Source organism: Vicugna pacos, chromosome 7 (genome assembly GCF_048564905.1).
Source record: "Vicugna pacos chromosome 7, VicPac4, whole genome shotgun sequence".
In the NCBI taxonomy this organism is placed as follows: domain Eukaryota; kingdom Metazoa; phylum Chordata; class Mammalia; order Artiodactyla; family Camelidae; genus Vicugna; species Vicugna pacos.
In genome coordinates, this window is record NC_132993.1 from 78,167,110 (window position 1) to 78,190,639 (window position 23,530).

General features: G+C 40.8%; 1 protein-coding gene and 1 long non-coding RNA gene across 6 annotated transcripts in view; one reads left to right on the forward strand and one right to left on the reverse strand.

Moving 5' to 3' along the window:
• The window catches only part of SLC26A4 (solute carrier family 26 member 4), a 46,820-nt gene that overhangs the window by 21,880 nt on the left and 1,410 nt on the right, over positions 1-23,530 (forward strand). For all 3 annotated transcript variants that reach the window (XM_031679792.2, XM_031679793.2, XM_072965219.1), the window contains exons 11-20: positions 3,664-3,741; positions 3,880-3,975; positions 5,164-5,270; positions 7,334-7,403; positions 13,369-13,461; positions 14,510-14,605; positions 15,427-15,657; positions 17,666-17,720; positions 20,146-20,291; positions 22,086-22,169. In XM_031679792.2, the coding sequence (XP_031535652.1) occupies positions 3,664-3,741; positions 3,880-3,975; positions 5,164-5,270; positions 7,334-7,403; positions 13,369-13,461; positions 14,510-14,605; positions 15,427-15,657; positions 17,666-17,720; positions 20,146-20,291; positions 22,086-22,169 (1,056 nt within the window). The remainder of the gene's footprint in view (positions 1-3,663; positions 3,742-3,879; positions 3,976-5,163; positions 5,271-7,333; positions 7,404-13,368; positions 13,462-14,509; positions 14,606-15,426; positions 15,658-17,665; positions 17,721-20,145; positions 20,292-22,085; positions 22,170-23,530) is intronic.
• Positions 1-23,530, reverse strand: part of LOC116281335 (uncharacterized) — a 58,832-nt gene that overhangs the window by 13,910 nt on the left and 21,392 nt on the right. For 2 of the 3 annotated variants that reach the window (XR_012074586.1, XR_012074585.1), the window contains exon 2: positions 5,108-5,295. The exons of the other annotated variant lie outside the window; for it this stretch is intronic. This is a non-coding gene — a long non-coding RNA (uncharacterized lncRNA). The remainder of the gene's footprint in view (positions 1-5,107; positions 5,296-23,530) is intronic. 3 annotated transcript variants of the gene reach the window in all.

The following is a 23,530-nucleotide window of genomic DNA, read 5'->3' on the forward strand; positions in this document are numbered from 1 at the left end:
TCTCCAGCCTCTTTGTGTCCCTGCTTAGCTGGCAGACAGCTATGCTTACCTGCTTTTTCAGGGAAAATAACCGTTGACAAGCAATCAGTAATGAAGAACGCTGATTTTTTACCAATTTGTTATCTGAGGATAGAGAAGGCCTGGTAGTAAGAGCACTTCATGGCTGAGTGAGTTATTACATTTTCAGGAAAATGAAAAGCGTCAATTTATATTTCCTTTATAAGAGTCAGGGACTTCCTCCAGAAGAGTTTGGTCCCACAGAACAGCAGTTTGCTGGCCAACGTTATTTTTGTTGGAACATTTTGGCATTTCTCCCTGAGTAAATTTTTGTTCCTGGCATTCTGAATGTGGGTTTAATCCTGCTGTTTAAATGTGGTTTTTAGTTGTTGCCTTTGCAAGGTGACCCAAAACCCAGCATCCCAGTTAATCTCTGGCAAACCCCTCCTTCAATCGGCCAGAAAGTTTGGGAGCTGTTCTCGGAAGCTATCCTTTCCAGCCACATGTGAGTCAGCAAGGCCCAACCAGTGGATGGGGCAGGAGGCAGGCTCAGGAACTAGGCTTCTGTTTGTTGGCGAGTTTTCTCCTAACAGCACAGAAAGAACTATTACTGAAGAGTGAAAAGTTCATTGAGACAATAAAGAACAACAAACCCAAAGTAAATAGTGTAACACACACACATACACACACATATACATCCCCCTGCCCTTACACACGGTCTTCAAATAAGGTTTCTTTAAGGCAGAGACACTTACAAATAAGCATGAAAGCGAGTAACTGAGATAACTGACTCCAACCCTGAGCTTCCCTAGGAAAGTTTTCATTGTCCCCAAAGTGCCCGTGGTATTCCTTTCCATTTTTAAAAAATTAAAATAAAAATCTTTTGATGGAGGCACTGGGGATTGGACCCAGGACCTTGTGCGTGCTAAGCATGCGCTCTACCCCTGAGCTATTTCCACCCCTCTACTTTCCCATTTATAATAGGTCTTTGAGACGGGGTTGGAAGAATCAACTTCTTCCCATTTCATGGCTCCTGCTGAACAAAAATTTAATTTTCATTTTCAGAATTTTTATTTTAAAAATGGAGTATTCTTTTTTTTTTTCCTGCAAACATTTCTAGTTCTGAGGGAGCACGTAAAACAACACAGCCCCAACAGGAAGCGTGAGCGCAGATCTGGGGTCAAGGGGAAGAGGTCGGGGGTGATTTCCAGAGTTGCCCATATTCGGGGGCAGCTGTCAGCAGCGAGAGTTTCTGCTGCTTCCACTGGAAATGGGGCACTGATGAGCTCCCCAGAACACACGGCTGTAAGAGGATGCAGGCAGACCCCCACATGGTGGAGTGATCTCCACACTCCTGCTGTTACCTGCAGGCTCAGAGGAGGCACACCCCCCTCCATACGACCCTGCCCACCGCCCCCCAGAGAGAATGCCCATGTAAAGTGATTCCTTGGCAGAGGGTTTGGGGATAATGGTGTTCTGGTAAGCTAATAGCCCCTGCCACACACTGGCGTGTATTATATTTAGGAATGAAGGATGCCAGGATTTCAGTATTGAAGAATGAAACAAGCACAGAAATAGCTTGATATTTAATTACTGAAACGTATACTAAATTCTGGGGTTAAAAGTCTAAATGCCTGGACTGAAATCCAGGGACTCATGATCAAATAAACTGGCAGGTCTTCCCTTGTGTGGCTTCTCATGCTCCCTTTTAATGTTGGAGCCTCAGTTTCAGCATCTATGCAATGGGGATAATCACTGAATCCATCTCATAGGGATGTTGTGAGGATTGAGTAAGAAAATGTTTGTAAAATCCCTGCCCATACTTGTAAATGTTGATCATTCCAGTCATTAGTTTCTCCAGGTAGGAACAGTGTCTTAGTACCTGAGACACATACGTTGTACCTGACACGTGAAACATCCAGCATGTATTTGCTGAGTGAACGAATAGAAGCATGAGTGTTGGTGGGCATCAAGTGTTTTCAGCACATCTGCAGATGGTAGAAGAGCTCATCGCTGCAACCTGCTCTTTCAGTCCAACCTGACTGCTACTGATTCATGAAAAAGTAATTCTGATGACAAACTACTCTCTAGCTGATTACCTTCTCACTCAACAGAATTAATTTTCTAGTAATCGAGTCTGCTCAGAGATATAAAATCTACAGCATTCCCCACAAAATAAGTAATTTCTCCTTACAAATTAAGTACAGGTAATGGGTCACTCACAGACTTTAATATAGTAATGAAAATTAATCTTGGTCCCCCAACTGCAGGCTAATTATTCCCTATGCTTGGTGAGTCGGTGGCCACCCTCCTGGCGTGAATTGGGCAGCTGGCTATGGTTCCTGTCCCCAGCTCTCCATCTCTCTCACCAGTCCATAGAGCCCTACATCCACAGTGAGATACATATGGCTCAGGACAGACAATAGATATGGTTAAGAAACTGCATGGAAGGAAGGAGGGAAGGCGGGAGAGAGGATGCTAGCTTCTCTTAGATAGGAGAGGGGAAAGCTCACAAGGAACTGGGAACCCAGAGGTATGGTTCTGGGAGGTAATAAACTGTCTAGGAAGGAGATCTGTCTGGACAGAGCAGACTTTTCAGTACATCATGTACATAATACTGCCTCAGGCTGGTCTAGCTGTCCTCTGAACGTGCATGATCAATTTGCCAGGTGGAGAGAATGAGTGTGACTATGAAATTGCCTTAAGTTTTCGGATTTTCTATGTATATTGGCTTTTTGCGTCTCCTTTGACTCAAGCATCTTGCACGTGGCAGTACTTGTGCCCAATGCAACCTTCTCTGCTGCTTCCCCTCTGATCGCTTTGCCTCTGGCTCCCTGTCTCCTCTCCTTTGTTTCAGAGCTTCTAGCCTTCACCTCGGCCAGGTCCCAGCTGTCTCAGCAGAGAATCCACTGGTCATCTAATCACACCAGAGAATAGTCCCCACCCCCTCAGCCTCTCTCCTAACTATTTATGGATCTTAGGAGAGCTTTTTTGCCAGCGAAGGTAAAGTTTCTGAAGCTTCCTTTTCTCCTGCTAATTGACCCGCCTTCACTGGGGCTGCCACGGGGCACAGCTCTGAGCCTGCGTCTGTGCAGCTGGGAGAGGATGTGTGGTCTCACCTCTCAGCAGGCTCCTGTGGTTTTGTGAATTTGCAGTGGGACTGGTAAGCATATTTTCTATGAGATTTTCATGGCAGCCATGTGCTCAAAAGCATTAGCAGAATTGTTATCAGGCTGCTGATTCAATAATGCAGAAGAATCAGTTTCGTGCTGAGAATGTATTTCCCAAGCACTTTACGAGGATCTGTTGTCGAGAAAGGGGGGTGGTCCCTGTTTCCTGGTATGGCAAGTGACTAGAAGTTTGCCCTCCTGAACTGACACCAAAAGTATAGGTCTGTAATATATCCAAGGGCAATCCAGGTCAAATAGGCTATCTCCACATTTAATTTCTCTGCCACAGCTACTAAATATATGGGTTCCATTTTCCCTCAGTTTTGTAGAGTTTTAGCAACTAATTCTCATTTCTCTCAACAGTATTGAGCAGAAGGGGGGAGGTCAGGAAGCGCCAAGTGCACCCCTCAGCGGGCTTTCTCACGCACATATCCAGCAGACAGACATCCAGAGGGGACGGGATGAACCCTGTTGATGGGAGATGTGTGTCTTTCAGGTTGCCGGCATCATCTCAGCTGGGATCGTGATGATTGCCATTGTTGCCCTGGGGAAGCTTCTGGAACCCTTGCAGAAGGTATAACCCTGCTTCTCCCCACCCTGATTGCATAATCTCCCTTCACTGCTCTGCCCCCAGAGAAATAAAAGATTTAAACATCATCACATGGAAATCCATTCCCCAGCGTAACACAGCCTTCCCTGTCTCCCCTGGCAGTCGGTCTTGGCAGCTGTCGTAATTGCCAACCTGAAAGGGATGTTTATGCAGGTGTGTGACGTACCTCGCCTGTGGAGGCAGAATAAGACTGATGCCGTAAGTCACTTACCCATTTTTCTCTGAAATAAGAATTGCTTCTTACGTGCTTCTTGCCTATTACTCCATCCCTGTATCTCCTAAGTCTGACTTGCATTTTGGGACTACAGCAGAAATTAGAATTTTGTGGATGAGCCAAAGCTGCGAAACCTCCCACGTGAGCTGTGTTTTGTGAAAGTCCTGTATCTCTGGGAAGATGGAATTCCAGCAAGAATCCCATAAGAACTCATTCATATACCCTTGGCCTTCTAAAGCCAAAAAAGAAAACAAACAAACTTTATATATATTAAAAAAGAATCCTCAGGGCAGGGTAGAGCTCAGTGGTAGAGCGCATGCTTAGCATGCACGAGGTCCTGGGTTCAATCCCCAGTACCTCCTCCAAATATCAATAAATAAACCCAATTATCTTCCCCATAAAGAAAAAAGAGGAAAAAAAAAAAAAAAACCCCAAAATCCTCCAATTTAGAAGGACAAACAAAACAAAATGCAAACAAAGCAAAAACAATAAGCCAAAATACAAAAACCCACACATTATAATTCTGATTAAAGTCACATTTACAACTGTTCTGAGGACTGGTTGAAAAAAAAGAAGATAAACCCTTTTGAATTCTTCTCTAATTTAAACCAGAACAGATAAAAAGAATGGGAAAATTTCTTATATATCAAGATGGAAAGACCTCCAAGACAAATTGTTAAGTGAAAAATGCCAGGGCGATACAGAGGACTGTGTATAACACATTAAAAGATGGGGAAATAAAATACGCTTTGTAGTCATATTTGCTTGTATTTGTGAAAAGTCATGAGCAAAAAGTGTACACGTGTGCACACATACACACAAATAAAAGATAGCAGAAGGGAGACAGGTTGGGAGTAGGGAAAAGGCTGCAAGCAAGATTTTTCACTGCACACCTTTCTTATACTAATTTGATTTTGAACTATGTTATTATATTACCTGTTCAAAAACTACATTAAAATATTTAAATGGGACATATATTTAAATATTTAAATGGCCTTTATTGAAAAGGCCGATTTTCACTTCCACTTAAAATATGAAATGAAGTCAGGCTATTTTAAAAAGCTGTGATTTGTTCATGGGCAATTGATCTTATTATTTTTACAGGTAGTCACTCACCTGATGGCACCTGATGAAGAATTAACATAATTCTTTCCATTTCCATATTTTCCTAGGTTATCTGGGTGTTTACATGCATAGCATCCATCATTCTGGGGCTCGACCTTGGTTTACTAGCTGGCCTTATATTTGGATTTCTGACTGTGGTCCTGAGAGTTCAATTGTGAGTAATACAAGATCCAGGTTACCTATAAACAGGACAGCACACCCTGAGATTTCTTATACTTCCTTTCATAATGGTTCCTACATACTGAGTGCTTCTATGAATTAAGCATACGGTACTTTACCCACGTTGTTATATTTAACCTTCAAAAAAGAAATCCTGTGAATAGGTTTTATTATTCCCATTCTACGCATAAGATCATTGAAGCTCAGAAAGGTTAAGAACCTTCCCCAAGATCACACAGCTAGTAAGTGGCTGAGCCAGGATTTGAACCCAGGTGATTCTCACCCCAAAATCTATGCACTTATTCACCTACTCTACTGCTGTGCTCTCTCCTGAGTCATGGTGAGACTAAAAGATACATTTGGTTCAGCAAAAGACTGAGGTGGCTGTGTAGTTTCTTTATAAAATGAGATGAAGTCTGAGAGGCACTGGGCCCAAGGCTTGGAACCAGACAACTGTTAAATGTATTACAGCTCATTTTCTTTGGAAGCTCGTAACCCAGAAGTTAGGTAACCAAGAACTGGAGACTTTAACACAGTTGACTGTAGCCAAAATTCATTCCGATCTGCCAAATAAGGTATGTACCCAATAAGCCACGCGGATCAGGTGAAGTCGACATAATCAGATCATGCGCAGAGTGCAAGCCACAGAGATGCAGTTTAAAGTCATAGCTCCGTGAGGCAGCCTGAAGGGGTGTGCTGCTTCCCTCATTTTGTTTTGTCTCTAGAGGGGCCTTTGGTAGGTGCCCTGGGTGTCTGGAATTGTCTAGACGGAGTGCAGAGGAGAACTTCTCTCCTTCCTCAAAATTTCCGTCATTTCCCCAGACTTCTGGTCCCTTCTCTGCCTGCGCTTGGGCCATGAAGGAATAAGAAACCCAGGAAAACCTCAGCTTAGCATGAGTCCACCTTCCCTGTTACAGCAACTAATTCTCCTTCCCTCCTTCCTTCCCTACCCTGGCAGGTGGGAGCCTGCCCAAGGGCTTGTGTTTATGCCCCCAGCACCCTTCAATGGTTGCCCAAGGGCCCGGAGAATTCCGAAGGTTCCAAAGTATCCAGTTTGCTGTGGGGAAATCCCTCAGAAACTGTCCTTGGAAAAGGATGCCATTTGTGCTTTGTGTGCCTCCGTATTTATTTTTCCTTGTGTGAGTGTGATGGGGAGAGAAGGGTTTTGTAGAGGAAGACTTTCACAGTTGCTGAGCTTTAAGGTAAAATTCAGCACAGCACAGCAGGCCCAGGGGAAATCAGTGGAGAAACAGTTTAGCTGCAGGTTTGGTAAACAAGGCTTTCAGCCAAGCAAAAGCAGTGTCCTCCCCAGTATTTAATTTCCAGTAATTATAAGGCTGATCCAGAGAGCACATGGCTGAGAGGACCCCAAACAGATACTCTTTCTTCAGGAATTGTATTTACAATCTGTCCTTAGTCACACCTGAAGAATCATGGAATTTATTTGATCGCACCAGGGACAGGAAACCAGCAGCCTGGTGGCTGGGAAGGACTTACTTCTGGTCCACCCAGACTCCTGTCTCTATGAAGAGAGACTAACTTGATCACTGCAGACTCTCCAGAATTAATCAGAGCGTTGCTTAGCTCCCAAGTAAGTTGCAGGCGCTGTACCAGGCAGGGAGGACCCAGGGTTTACAGTTAGAGGCTGGGCTGCCTTTTCCCCCCAGCACCTTTATTGAACTTCTCTGAACCTGTTTACTCGCCAGTAAAAAAAAAAAATGAAGGCAATACTGTGACCTTTCAGGGTTATGTCCTTAAATAAGATTTAACTTGTGTGAAAGCTCTTTGCTTATCCCATAAGGTGTTAAAATATATGAAAGTAGGATGCCATGCACGTCTCTCCACCACCAGAAAAGAGTCACACTTCCTCCTTCTCCCCCAGTTCCACGCAAACACCAGCTGTTCACTTCAGAGTTAGCTACTGGAAAATGTCATCTACACTCAAGACAGAGTCCCCAAACACCCAAATTATGGGTTCTTCAGTATCCGTAATTTCTTCTTTTTATTCCAAAATATGCCCGTTCCACAAAATTCTGACCTTAGTTTTTCTCCTTTTAGTCCCTCATGGAACAGCCTTGGAAGCATCCCGAGCACAGACATCTACAAAAGCACCAAGAGTTATAAAAACGTAAGTGCCTTTGTTTGATATTTGGTGGATCTGGGTTCACTAAGCTGGATTTTCCGGGGTTGCGTATTTCTCTTGTAGCATTTCTCAAGGTAGCCAAACGGCAAGACTTCTGTTGAGAAAGTCTGTCTAGAAGTCCACTGGGAGTAATATGAAAACTTTTGATCCAATGTACCCTCAGATGTCCTTGGTTTATATGAATTTTGTCCACGCTAGTTAAATGTCATTTTAATGTCAGACCATTGTAAGAGGAATTTAAAAAAATAGGCAATTCAGTTATTTCCAGAGTTGAATCAAAATTCTATTTCTCCAAGTGAAGGGGGGTCAAAAGGTACAAACTTCCAGTTATAAAATACATAAGTCATAGCAATGTAATGCACAGTAGGGTGACCTTAGTTAACAGTACTATATTGCATATTTGAAAGTTGCTAAGAGAGTAGATCCTAAAAGTTGCCATCACACGCACAAAATTTTGTAACTATGTATGGTGACATTTAATTAGACTTACTGTGGTGATCATTTTGCATTGTACACAAATATCAGGTTGTACACCTGAAACAAATGTAATACATCAATTATACCTCCAAAAAAGGACAGAGTCTCAGAAATCTCTAGAACAAAATAAAACATATCAACATATTTGTGATGGGAGTCCCCCAAAAGAGAGAAAAAAAGATACAATATTTGAATTAGTATCAAAATTTTCCCCAATTTGATGAAAGATATAATGTACAAATCCAAAACGCCCACTGAGCTCAATCAATATACACTAAGGTCCACACCTAGACACATTATAGTAACACTGTTGAAAGCCAAGACATTACGTTTTTTTAAGTAAGAGAAACAAAATTCTATTTCTGCACTGTGTTACCCTTATCCTCTGTGAAATTGTATGGAATCCTTGTAAGATTTTCTTTGTTCATTTCTAAGAAGAGACTTTCATGTTCTGTCACCAAGAACCTTGTTGGACATCTTTCCCTAACCTTGGAATCAGAAGAAATAATATTAATACAGAAAACAAAAAACAAAGAAAATAAACAACCCAATGATGGGCTTGTGTTCCCTGCAAATAAGATTGCTCAGTGACCACCAGAGGGAACAACGATGAAAAACTGAGAAGGAGAGAAAATAAAGGGGGTTGGTCCAAGATGGTGGCACAGGAAGATTCTGAACTCACCTCCTCCTACGGACACACCAAATCTACAGCTACATATGGAATAATTCTTGCTGAAAAAGAACTGATAGCTAGATGAGCAGCTCTTCCACAACAAGGAATTAAAGGGCCACAGGAGACAAGTAGGAGAGGCAGAGATGCAGTCTCCCAAAACCCCACTGCTGGCTCCACAGCCCATGATAGGGAGGGATCTCCTAAGTCCAGGGCTTCTCCCTCAGGAGCAGGCAGTTTGTGCCCCACATCCCTTGGGACCTGCACCAAAGAGACGAGGCCTCTAAAATGTCTCGCTTTGGAAACCAGTGGGGCTACATCCAGGGGCCCTGGGAGGGGTGCTATGGGAATGAGATATTTCTTTGAGAGGCTCACTTGTGGACTCACTCATCCTGGGACTCAACACGAAGGCAGCAGTTTGAAAGTGCCTGGACTATATTGAAAGAAATTCATTTGCTCAGTTGGGATGTTCGTCAGGGAGGAAGGCGCTGGCAGACTCCATGTTTGCGTGCTCCCCACACCTTGCTAGCGCAGGTGGCTGTACCCAGGTACGACTTCAGTAGAGCTGCAGCAACCCCGCCCCTGTGCTCTTCTCTTGCATCGCTAACACTGTGGAAACAGTTGGAAAGCTAGTCCTGGGCAGTCTACCACACCCAGGGTACTGCGCACAGAGCAGACTGAAATATACCCTGGTCTGCCTGTGAAAAAGGCCCATTTATTTATTCTAGAGCTTCAACCTGAGGGACAGGCTGCAGGTCTGCCACACATGTAGTGGCTACAGAGGTGCTCTTGGCCACGTAGGCAGGGAGACACCATCCTTGCACCTTCCCTCGGCCTCGCAGCAGCTTGTGGTACCTCCCAGAAAGGAGCTTATACACTCATCTGAAGCTCCAGTTTTTGCAGCCATTATCCAGCAGGTATCTCCAGATCTCCTGATTTGGAGGTCAGCAGGGTTTACAGTTACGGTCCCACAAGACTGTGTGCACTTGCATACTTTAAAAGCTGCTGCCTGAGGATGTGGATTCCAATCAGCCTGAAACCAGGTGCTGACTGACAGCCCTCCCTTTGGAACACTGACAGGTCTTGGCACACCCTCAACAACTGGGACAGATCAAAAATAAACCAGGCTACTCAGACAAGCACAAAGGTTTGAGAGCCAACTAAGAGCAAGGGCAAGGCTGAACAATAAGGTTCCTCTCCTACACAGGCCACTCCTTTAAGACTAGAAGAGGTAGCTGTTTTGCCTAATACACAGAAACAGAAAATCATGCAAAATGAGGAAACAGAGGAATAGGTTCCAAATGAAAGACTGAGATAAAATGTCAGAAAGAGATCTGAATGAAACAGGTAAGTAATCTACCTGATAAAGAGTTCAAAGTAATGGTTATAAGGGGGGAGAGTATAGCTCAGTGGTGAAGTGCATGCTTAGCATTCACGAGGTCCTGGCTTCAATCCCCAGTACCTCCTCTAAAAATAAATAAACCTAATACCTTCCCTCCAAAACAATCAATCAATCAATCAATATTCAAAGTAATGCTTATAAAGATGCTCACTGAACTCAGGAGAAGAATGGATGAACACATGAGAACTTCAACAGAGACAGAAAATATAAGAAAGTCTAAACAGAAGTCACAGAGCTGAAGAATACAATTACTGAACGGAAGAATACACTAGACGAGTTCAGCAGCAAACTGGATGAAGCAGAAAAATGGACCAGCAACCTAGAAGACAGGGCAGTGGGACTGACCCAAGCAGAGCAGCAAAAAGAAGGTGAGGACAGCTTACGGGACCTATGAGACAGCATCAAGCAGAATAACATTCATATTGTAGGGGAACAAGAAGGAGGAGAGAGAGAGAGAGGGGCAGAGAACCTTTTGAAGAAATAATGGCTGAAAACTTCCCTAACCTGGGGAAGGAAACAAACATCCAGGTCCAGGAAGTACAGTGAGTTCCAAATACGATGAACCCAAAGAGATCTATACCAAGACATTATAATTAAAATATCAAAAGTTAAAGACTGAATCTTAAAAATAGCAAGAGAAAAATAACTTGTTACATACATGGGAACCCCCAAGGTGGGAGGGTCAGCTGATTTTTCAGCAGCAACTTTGCAGGCCAGAAGGGAGTGGCATGATGTACGCAGAGTATATCGTGAAAGGACAAAACTTCCAACCAAGAATTCTCCACCCGGCAAGGTTATTATTCAGACTCAAAGGGAAGATAAAGAGTTTTCCAGCCAGGCAAAAGCTAACGGAGTTCATCTCCACTAAACTAGCTTCACAAAAATGTGAAAGGGATTTCTTTAAACTGAAAGGAAAAGGCACTAACTAGCAACAAGAAAATGTATGAAAGTAAAAATCTCACTGGTAAAGGCAAATATATAGTAAAGGTAGTAGGTTAACTGCTTACACAGCTAACATGAAGGTTAAAAGACAAAGGTAGTAAAATTAATTACAACTACAATAAATAGCTAAGGAATATGCAAAACAAAAGGATGTAAAATATGACATCTAAAACAAAAGGTGGGGGAGGAGCAAAAATGTAGACATTCTAAAGTACATTCAAACTTAAGTTGCTGTCAGCTTAAAATAGGCTATTTTATTTATAGATTTACAGGCTGCTATATGTGAACCTCATGGTAACTACAAAGGAAAAACCTACAGTAGGTACACAAAAGATAATGAGACAAGACTCTAAATATAACATTAAAGAAAGTCATCAAACCACAGGGAAGAGAGCAAGAGAAAGAGAAAGGAACAGAACAAAGTCTCAACACATGTAAGAAGGTTGAAATGGTATTAAACATCTTTTCCACAATGGTATTAAACTAGAAATCAATTATAAGAAGAAAGCTAAAAACAAAAACAAAATCACAAATATATGAAGACTAAGCCACATGTTACCGAACAAACAATGGGTCAATGAAGAAACCAAAGGGGAATTAAAAAAAAAATACCTCAAGGAGGGAGGGTATAGCTCAGTGAGAGTGTATGCCTAGCATGCATGAGGTCCTGGGTTCAATCCCCAGCACCACCATCTAAAAAAATAAATAAATAAACCTAATTACCTCCCACCTCCCAAAAAAAAAATACCTCGAGACCAGTGAAAATGGAAATACAACATTCTGAAATTGATGAGATGCAGCAAAAGCAGTTCTAAGAGGGAAGTTCACAGCAATACAGGCCTAACAGAAGAAACATGAAACATCTCAAATAAACAGTCTAATTTACATCCAAAGGAACTAGAGAAAGAGCAAACGGAGCCCAAGGTTAGTAGAAAGAAGGCAATAATCAAGATCAGAGTGGAAACAAATGAAACAGACTTAAAAAAAAAAGAAAGAAAAAAGAAAAGGAAAGATAAAAAACCAAAGAGCTGGTTCTTTGAAAAGATAGACAAAATTGACAAACTTTTAGCTCGGCTCACCTGAGAAAAAAACAGGAAAATAGAGAGGGCTCAAATAAATAAAATCAGAAACAAAAGAGGCAAACTTACAAATAATACCACAGACATTCAGAGGATCGTTAAACGACTACTATTAACAACTATACAGCAACAAATTGTAGAACTGAGAAAAAAAGGATAAATGCCTAGAAACATACAATCTTGTAAGACTGAATCATGAAGAAAAAGAAAATCTGGACAGACTGATCACTAGTGAGGAGATTAAGTCAGTAATAAAAAAAAAATCCCAACAAACAAAAGCCCAGGGCTAGACTGTTTTACTGGCAAATTCTAACAAAGATTCAAAGAAAAGTGAATACCTATTCTTCTCAACACTTCCAAAACACGGAAGAGCAAGGAATGGGTAAAGAGGCTCTAGTGACAGACGGTAACCAGATTTACTGTGGTGATCACTGGAGAAATTGCTCATGGAGAAAGTGGACCTGCCATGAAGGAAAGTTAGAAAGAAATGAAGGGAGGGAGGGAGGAAGAAAGAAAAGTAAGAAAATATTAATTTAGCAACAAATAGTTTTTAAAAGCAAAAAAAAATTTTTTTTTTAATGTGAACCCTAGGAAGTTGTAGTCGAATATTACCTTAACATTAAAAAAATGTTGGCTACTGACTGGAATTGCAGTAGCTGCTGCTTCATTTATTTCTATAATCTTTCTCAGTTATGTTGAACCAGGTACCATCAAGAGCTAGAAATGACTCTAGAAACGAATCTTTTTGCTCTGTGGCAGGGAACCCTAGGTGAGTCTCGGGTTCAGAGTTTGAGGCTCTGGCTTGTGGAGACCTTGCCGAGTAGCTGAGTCACGCAGCCTCTCAGGACCTCAGTTTTCTCATCTGGAGGGGCTAGACTAAAATCACTATGATCCCTAAAAGCAGAAAAGCCTGCGATTCTGTGGGGTCCACCTGTGGTCTGGCCACTGTGCATCAGGGTAAGAACAAGCAAATGACATCATAGGCCTCAGTTCCTGCAAGTCCCCTTGATTTTGCCCCCCCCCCCTTTATAAAAGAATTTGGCTTGGGGGTGGGGAAGAGAGAGCCAGTGATATGACCTTAAGGCAAATCATATCACCATTCTGAGCCTCAGTGTCTTCATCTGGAAATCACAGGGTTGAATAATTGTTTTCTAAGGTCTTCTAACTTGACCTTCTGTGGGACTGTGTGTATAACCCCAGTGCTTCTCAAATGCAATGAAGCCCCTCTTCAAAGACAGTTGAGTGCAGCTGCCTGGCTCCCCTGAGCAACTGCAACTCAGCTCCTCACTGAATAGCCAAAAACTTAATTGCATATTTGAGGCGTGAAATAATTTAAACTCACACAATTTCTTTCTTTCTTTTCTTTTTTTTTAATGCTAGATTGAAGAGCCTGAAGGAGTAAAGATTCTTAGATTTTCTAGTCCTATTTTTTATGGCAACGTTGATGGCTTAAAAAAATGTATCAAGTCCACAGTAAGTATTTTTATCCCTAGAAATCTGGCTTCTAACCTCCTTTGAGACTTCATTCATCCTACAGGCCCTATACCCTTTTCCCTTCGTACAAGACATTAAGAATTAAAATATCCTTGCCCTCAAATAACTTTTTTTTTAAAGTTTTATTTGTTTATTTTTGCAGGGAGGTAATTAGGTTTACTTATGTATGTATTTATTTTTCAGAGGAGGTACTGGGGATTGAACCCAGGACCTTGTGCATGCCAAGCATGCACCCTACCACTTGAGCTATGCCTTCCCCCCACATAACTTTCAATCTGTTTGAGGATAGGAAAAAAACAACACATATGTTAAAATCCAGGTAGCAATAATTCTGCCACACAAAACCACTAAGAGATGTCTCCAGGCAGAATTTGATTAAGTTCCAAAAGTAAGATTAAGTAGTGTAGACAGTTAAGTGTTAAGATTTCTTGGAAGGGAGCAGTCCACGTTAGTTGATCAGGCTTTGGGTGGCAGCTGGGCAGAAGGAAGGATGTCAGGTGTCTGGGAACTATGTGGGCTGAGAGGAAAGTCTGGGAACATGGGCAGAAGTGGGGGTTTGGGTGGGGGGGGTGTGCCCAGCTGGAATAAAGGGTAAAAACTCTAAGTGGAATACATAAGCAGGAAATCCTGGTGCAAATCCATGCTATACTTTGAAGTTGGGGTTTGCCTCTAGATCACTGTTTTCCTAAGGTTCAGAGGAATGTTAACAGATGTTGCAATAACAAAAGGGCTCTATGATGTCAATGAAGTTTGGAAAACATAGACTTAAAGCTCAAGAGTTTATTTTTTGCTGTTTTTTTTTTTTTTCAATTGTCTTGGAGTCTTTAATTTGCTACTGCCTTCGCTGAGTCTCTGTGTGGGTAGGGTGGCCTGGTAGTGGAGACCTCCATCAGACCTCAGAATTTCTTTTTTGGTAGGATATATTGAAGAATAATGTCACTTGAGAAATAGGCTTTCCAGATAACAGTTGCCACGAATGAGCATTAGGCACCAGAACTTTTAACTAACTTGGTATTTATTTCCAAAGGTTGGATTTGATGCCATTAGAGTGTATAATAAGAGGCTGAAAGCATTGAGGAAAATACAAAAACTCATCAAAAAAGGACAGTTAAGAGCAACAAAGGTGAGGCAACATCATTCTTTCCCCTCTTAAATCCTTTACTTTCTCAGATGAGACTAAGGCAGTTAGAGTGTCTAAAATGAAATATACCCGCTTTGGTACTCAGATGCGTACAAGCAGATGACATATGTATGTCAGAGGACAGCTGAGTTATAGGCAAGAGGGAATAAAACAAAACCAGCAGTGCTCTTTGGAAACACAGGGTGTGATTTTTTTCTTTCCTAACGTGAAATAAACCTTAATTTTACCGAAAGGAGCAAAACAAGTGCTAATTCAATGCCAGAAAACTACAACAGAAAGCACTCGTAAGTTCATTAACTTTAGCTCTATTATCTGTTATTCAAACTCTCCTGCCAGTGTATCTCTTGGCTAAGGTCCACAGTCTTCCAGAAATCATGCATGTTCTGGCTCCACCACTCATCCATTTTTCTTCCTGGAGCACATTAAAATTTGGGCTGAGGTAAACCTCATTCTTGAAGAGTTCATCCCCTCGACGTTTTGCTTACCAAGGAACAGTCTGTAGGATTTTTAAGAAATTTTATTGTATTTTATTTTTTTAAATTGAAGTATAGTCTATTTACAATGTTGTGTTAATTTCTGGTATACAGCATAGTGATTCAGTTTATATATATATATATATATATATACACACACACACATATATATATATATAAAATATATGAATTATATATATTCCCTTTCATATTCTTTTTTATTCTAGGCTATTACAAGGTATTGAATATAGTTCCCTTTAAGAAATTTTAAATTGTTGAAAGACATCCCAAATCATTGGTAATTAAGTTGGCAATGTTTTCTTTCTTTAGAATGGCATTATAAGTGATGCTGGTACATCCAATAATGCTTTTGAGCCTGATGAAGATATCGAAGATCCAGAAGAACTTGGTATCCCAACCAAGGAAATAGAGATTCAGGTGGATTGGAACTCTGAGCTCCCAGTCAAAGTGAATGTTCCCAAAGTGCCGATCCACAGCCTCGTGCTTGACTGTGGAGCTGTATCTTTCTTGGATGTTGTTGGAGTGAGATCATTGCGAGTGGTAAGGTTCTGGTGTTTTGAATTTTGGTGTTTTCGCATCTGGTGTTTCGATCTGGAGTTTTGGCAACAGTAAAATGGTATGGGTTGCCCAGTCTTGTAGAAAGGGTGACTGATTGCATGAGCTCTGTAATTTTTCTAGGGAGCTGCTTTTGCAAAAGAGTATGATATTTTAAAGCACAGGCTGTGAAGACAGACTACCTGGAGTTGAATCGTGGCTCTACCACTTACTTACTAGTGGTGTGACTTTGGGCAAGTTGCTTCATCTGTCTGTACCTCAATTTCTTCATCTGTAATATGGGGATAATGATGGTACTGACTTCATGGGGTTGTTATGAGGATTAAATGAGAATATATTCATATATATGAATAATAGAAGAATGAAGAGTGTCTGGAACATAGTCATCCCTCAACAAATATTAACATATGTTTTATTTTTCTGAGAATATACAGGACATGGAATGTGAAAAGAAAGAAAAAAGGACAAAATTATATGTTATGTTTTTATTATGTGAATAGCAGCAGAATGAGGTTCATGTTAGGACTGGAAAACTCAGGCAGTATCAAGGTTAGATCAGCAGGAAGCAGGCTGGGCATTTATGACGTCAAAGAGTCGAGGAGCATGCAGGACAGAAACACTCATGATATCAGAAACCAGGTATGCATGCAAGCTCAAGTTCAATGATTCTTTCAACAAATTGATGTGAAATGCCTCATGTGTGCCAAGCACTCAGCCAGGCGCAAGAGATTAATTACGAAGTCACTACCCTCATGGACTAAGCAGTCTGGGGGGCAAAGCAAATGTTAAGTAATCTTGCAACTAACAACTGTACTAAGCGCTCCAAAGCAGACTAGCTATAGGGTGTCACCCTGACCAGGAGTGTCAAGTTTAGGTGAAGCTTCAGATAGGTTCAAGAGGATCAGGCAGAGAAACAGGCAGGTTCAAGGTTCCAACAATCAGATGTAATAATCTGAAACTAACCCCAACCTGAGGTTTAGCTTAGCTGGGGCTTTTTGGCTTCCTCTGTCAGGCAGGAAATGATGCCAGGATGTGGGTGCTAGGCAGGTCAGGTGGAAAAGTGACTATACCTGACAAAAGCGTGCGAGAATATACTGGTAGGTTCTATTCCAGGTCCCGGAGCAGACCTGGTTATTAGCTCATTTGAGAACGTAGTCTTGTTCATCTTCGTGCATTTCATTCCAGGCATTGGCTCAAATCCGTTTTGTTGGCCAAAGGGTTTAATGAATTACTTTGGGGAAGAGTCATCAAACTTCATGCCAGGATATTTTCCACATCTAACAAATAGTTGCTTTCAGATGTTATAATGACAATTCTGAAAACTCCAAACATACCTGCATAGAGGTCTTGATCTTTCACCCCAAAACCTCAAGTTCTATTGAATTGTTGCCCATAGGTCTTGCGCCTTGATTTTTTTAAATTAAACTTTTTCTTTTGAGATAATCGTAGCTCTCCGTGAAGTTGTAACAAACAATACAGAGAGATCCTCTGTACCCTTTACTCAGTTTCTTTCAATGATAACATCTTGCAAAACTACAGTACAAAATTACAGTCAAGATATTGACACTGATACAGTCAAAATACAAAGGCTCTGGTTTTCAGGTCAGTTTTTACATTTGGAATCTGGTGGCCACATATCCACACCCATACGTCTTTCATTCAAAGATATAAACTAATGCTCTTCTTTCTAATCAGCAGGGGCTGCATTAGGAAGCGTTCTGTCCTCCTGTCTCTCCGTCCTTCCACAAATATTTATGGCGCATCTCTGTGCTATCCTGCTGAGCACTGGATGCTGCCACCTCTTGAGATACAGTCTTTTCACCCCTAACACTATGCTGAAAACCACTGTGGTTTTCTAATAATGAGCTTTCCTCAAACTCCTGATTAACCGTGAAAGTGTTGGAAGTTTCTCCTGAGCAAGCAACTGAATGCTACTGAATTATGAGCAGATAAAGTTACTCACTGTTGCAAATTCTCCTTTTTAAATTTTTAGATTGTCAAAGAATTCCAAAGAATTGATGTAAATGTGTACTTTGCATCACTTCAAGGTAAATGAATATATGTACATATCTATCTATAAGACTTTCCCCTAAGCCCTTTCTCCTACCTTGGAATGTAAGTACATGATGTCCAAAGGCCTTTTTTCCCCAAAACTTTTTTTATTGTGGTAAAAGATGTATAATATAAAATTTGCCATTTTAGTCAAGTTCAAGTGTACAATTAGGTACATTCACACTGCTGTACAATCATCACAACTATGTATTTTTTTTTACCGAGATATTTTGCGTTCGTTTTTGTCCACGTCTTTGAGATCTATTGTGTATTTTACATTTACTGAACATTTTTTTGGTTATTGTTGCTATTGTTGATTTTGTATTTATTTATTTTACTGGAGGTACTGGGGACTGCATCCAGGACCTCGTGCATGCCAAGCATGCACTCAGCCACTAAGCTATACCCACATCCTCCAGTTTTTAATTTTTTTTCTTTTCTTTTTTTATTAGAGTATAGTTGATTTACAATATTATATTGTTTTCAGGTGTACATCATAGTGATTTACTGTTTTAGCAGACTACACTCCATTATAGGTTATTACAAGATGATGGCTATAATTCCCTGTGCTATATACTATGTCCTTCTTGCTTGCCTATTATTTACATAGTAGTTTGTATCTATTTATCTCACACCCCAAATTTGTCCCCCCCTGACCTTTTGGTAACCACAAGCTTTTTTTTCTATATCTGTGGGTTTGTTTCTGTTCTGCATATATATTCATTTGTATTTTTAAAAAAGATTACACATGTAAGTAATTTCATACAGTATTTGTCTTTCTCTGACTTACTTCACTAAGCATAATATTCCCTAGGTCCTCCAACATTGCTGCAATTGGCAGAATTTTAGTTTTTAATGGCTGAGTAATATTCCATTGTATATGTGGAATATTATAAATATACATACACACACCCCACATCTTAATCTAGTCTTCTGTTGATGGACATTTGGGTTGCTTCCATGTCTTAGCTACTATAAGTAAAATGGGACCTAATTAAACTTAAAAGCTTTTGCACAGCAAAGGAAACCATCAACAAAATGAACAGACAGTCTATGGACTGGGAGGAAATATTTGCAAATGATGTGATTGACAAGGGGTTAATATCCAAAATATACAAACAGCTCATACAACTCAATATCGAAAAACCCAAACAACCCAATCAAAAAATGGGCAGAAGATCTGAATAAACATTTTTCTTAAGAAGACATACAGATGGCCAACAGGCACATGAAAAGATGCTCAACTTTGCTAATTATTAGAGAAATGCAAATCAAAGCAAGATATCACCTCACACCTGTCAGAATGGCCATCATTAAAAAGTCTACAAATAATAAATGCTGGGGAGGGTGTGGAGAAAAGGGAACCCTCTTACACTGTTGGTGAGAATATAAATTGGTGCAGCCACTGTGGAAAAGAGTACGGAGGTTTCTCAAAAAACTAAGAATAGAGTTACCATATGATCCAGCAGTTTCACTCCTGGGTATATATCTGGAGAAAAACGAAAACTCTAATTTGAAAAGTTACATGCTCTCCAATGTTCATCACATCTGTTTTCAAAAATTTCATCGCCACAAACAGAAACTCTACCTATGAGGCAATCACTTGGAAAGCCTTTTTGAACCTAGAAAGATTATATCCAATTTGTACCACAGAGCTGGTAAGGCATGGAAGCCTCTGTCCTGACAGCAGTGCAGGATCCATGGGGAGAATTACCATGCAGAGATCAGAGACGGAGATGACTTAGAGCCCTTAGAACTAGAGGAACTACCAGGTATGAGTCTGTGTCTATGTGCAAGTGTTCATGTGTAGGAAAATACTAGAGTTTAGGCTGAGTTTTCTAGAAGAATAGAGATAAAGATTCTTGCATAAGTGATTTATTGAGATACACTCTGGAAAATTTAGGAAGGAGCAAGGGGAGTAGGATAGGACAGGAAACGAAGACAAAGACATGGTTTCAGAATTTACCTTAGCCCAAGTCCATGGGAGCACACAGCAGGAAAAGCACCAGATGGTCACCCCTCCTCGAGGTCAGGGCGCTGGCCCTTGTACCTCCGTATCAGTCAGTCAGTGGCTTCAGGCCACCCCAAGGGGGTGGTGTAACCCCCCAGGTCCTGAAAGAAAGTTCTCTAGAAAAGGGCACAGCTGTGAACCATCAGCAGCCAGACCCAGGGCAGCTGGAGAATGAGTCCCCGGCAGAGGGGACGTGGCTGGGGAAACAAGGCCGTCTCCTACAGCCAGTTAGGGTATAGCCATTCCATAGGCTACTGGAAAAGAAACTCTGTTTAGAGCAGGCTTATATTTTGGAAATGAGAAAAAAACAAAACAAAAAACTAAAAAGAGGAGGAACCACAACTTATTATTGGTTGGCATTACAAAAATGTCTTTTCTTAGAGACTAAACATTCTCTCTTTCTTTTGAAGATCATGTGATAGAAAAGCTGGAGAAATGTGGCTTCTTTAATGACAACATTAGGAAGGACATATTCTTCCTGACCGTCCATGATGCTGTCCTCCATCTACAGAGCCAGGTTAAATCCCAAGAGGTTCAAGATTCCATCTTAGAAACAGTAAGCATTCGACCTTTCTATGTATGTGTCTTTCCTAAACTATCATGCTTTCTGTAAATGGCAAAAATTCCACAAATCTAGGTTTGAATCCCAGCCTACTGGGATTTCAAGCCATCTGCTTGACTTCTTATAGCCTCAGTTTTCTCATCAGTAAAATGGGAGTAAAAACATGCACCTTGCTGGGGAGCGATAAAGACTAAACATGACAGTTTATAGGAAAGTAACTGGTAGTACCTAGTATGTATTAATTCTCCAACGTGTGAGTTTACTAATAAAAGTGGGCATTAGCTATAGTGACTTGAGAATATAGGCACTGAATCTTGGATCTTCTGTAATTCGTATATAAACTGCATTTTAAATTCTCAGCAGTCTGGAAACTCTCAATTATAAATGTCTCTAAATAGGATCCATTAGGTGTAAGTGACCTTTGAAAAACCAAAAAAAAAAAATATTAAAAGCCATCAATCAGCCCAGAATTAACTGTTCCCCACAAAACAAAATAGACCGCGATTTCCCACAGGCCTCCATATTTTGTCGTTTCTCCTGTAAAACAGCCAGGAGAGTTGAGCATTCTGGTGTGGGTCACTGGGCTGGGCCTACAGCCTGGTACAAGAGCCTCATCTCACCATGAATTTGAGAAACTAAAACAAATACTTTATAAAAATAACAACAATAATTATTATTCCAGTGACACAGCCTACTGTAGTTTAAATTGCTTTCCTTTTTTTTTTTTTCTTTCCTCCAAGTAGGATAAGTAGAGTCTTCCTGCAGTTGGGAAGTTAATATTTGAAGTAAAACTAATTTAGAAAACAATAATACATTCTTCTTAGCTATTTTTAGTGAAGAGATTGTTCTGCTTAATGCTATTGGAAAAAATACTAGTCCTAAATACCAAAATGTGGATCTTAAATACAAAAACAAAAACTACATGCAAGATGCTCAGCTTTGAAAACTCATAAACTTTTTTTTTTAAATCTAACTTAAAATTCTCTAACCCGTTTATAACAACAGCAAAGCAGGGTCATATAAAGAGAACTGGGTTATTTATTTGCTTTTTTGGAGGTAGGAGTAACTAGGGATTTTTTTTTTAATGGAGGTACTGGGGATTGAACCCAGGACCTCGTGTATGCTAGGCATGCACTCTGCCACTGAGCTATGAGCTCTCCCACTGCTTACTTATTTGTGAGATGAAAAGTAGCTAAGAAGCATTTTGAAATGTCACTCTTGCCTTGATACACATTTAGAGTTGCTCCGGGGATATTCTTTGTACATAGGACAAAGACCAGGTTGCTGCTGGCTTTACAAACTACTGTTAAACAGCAGAACTTTCCCAAACAACCTACTTGGTCCATACATGTTGGTTTCCATCTCCAATAAAATTAAGCCCCACCCAATTCAACCTGAGACTGTTTATTGTCATCAGTCACGAACCCTTCACCGGGCTTTCACTGCATCCTCAGTGCTGTACTGAGTGCTTTAGCTTAGCCATTGAAAGAAAAACACCACTGACTGCTCACTCGGTTAGGCAGACGGGGTGACTCATTAAGAGGCATGCACTTCAGAGGTTGGGGAAGAGAGCTGCAAGGGAGGTTAAACAATGGAGAGCTATACCAGTTCACACCTGAAATGAAGAAATGATAAGGGGAAAATTCTAAGTGGGAAATAGAAAAGGACAAGAGAGCTGAAAAGGACTTTGAAGTACAGATTACAGACGAGAGGCACCAGCAAATCATTCTTAGTACCAAGTGAGTTGATGCTATTTTACTTCCAATAAATACTCTGTGTTCTGTCAAGATCACCCTCATCCAGGACTGTAAAGATCCTCTCGAGTTAATGGAAGCAGAGCTGATTGAAGAAGAACTTGATGTCCAAGATGAGGTACGATCATTATTTTCTTTCAAAGAAAATACTTTGGATTAAATAGAATAATACATGTAGTGACTATGTCTGATAAAAACTACTCAGGGAAAATAATTGTTAAAAAAATTCCAAGAGGATGGCTTCATTGAACGGGGAAAATAGAAAACAAGAATTCTCCTTTGAAGATACTAAGTACCTGGGGGGACCTTTTGCCCCAGGCATACAGGTGTGATCAGTATCTAGAAGCAGCCAACACGCTGGTCCTGACTTTATACAGAGGCCTCCCATACTTTCTCTTCCAGAGACCTAAGTTCCGTTGGATAGGAGAAAGGTGAATAGTAGGAATTTTTAACCCAGGAGTTTCTTAAGCTTCAGAAACAGTACGTGAGGAACAGGAACCTCATGACCTTTCTTTATCTGACTAATAATGGCTTAAAAAAGAGACTCTCACAATTTCCAGGCTGATTCTGTGTATTTCTGATGTTCTTGGGGCTTCAGACCATTCCTAGGAAACATGAATGAAACTTCCAGTATCTGAGTGAACTTTGTGGCTCCATCATTCAGTGAAATGGGACCAACAAAAGAAAATCATAGAATTTTAAAGTTGAAAGAAGTCTTAGAAGTCAAATAGTCCCATACCCTGGGCCATGCTGAAATCTCTCCTACCTTATCCCTAAGGATATTACCTCAGCTTTTGTGTGAACATTTCCAGATATTGGCAACAAGTAGCTTTTCAAGGGAGTTTGTTACACAGTTGAAAGTCTCCAAGTGTTCATTGTGCTTACAAATTAGACTCAGTCTTTCTCCAATGACCACCCAGTGGACTGAGACCCTTTGTGTTGCCTTCTCGGAACAGCCCTTAAATATCTGAAAGGAGCTCTCATGTCTCCAGCAGACTCCACCCCACGCGAGACTCCTCCAGTTCTTCACCGTTCCTCATAGACATGAAATTTGTCAATCCATCCCTGGTCAAGAAGGGGACACAAAACCTCACATAGGGTCAACTATGACCTACCTTGATCTCATCAAGATATTGCCATTACTGCGACTTAAAAGCAGGTTTATTTTCATAATAACTACATCAGAATCTCTGCTTCTATTGAGCAGGGGTCAACAAAAGACTTGGGCATTTTCACATGAACTATGGTCTAGCTGGGCTCCCCCATTTATATTTATGTGATTGGCTTTGACCCTAATGCAGAACTACAAATTCTCCTGCTAGATTACAGCTGATTGGTTCCAGTTTATTGGCATTATTTTGATTTCTGAATCTATCATCCAGCATATTAAATATACACCATACGGGTGCCATATGCAAATTTGGATAGGCAGGCCTTCTCTGACTTATTCTACTTCCTGATAAAAATGTTGAAAAGAAT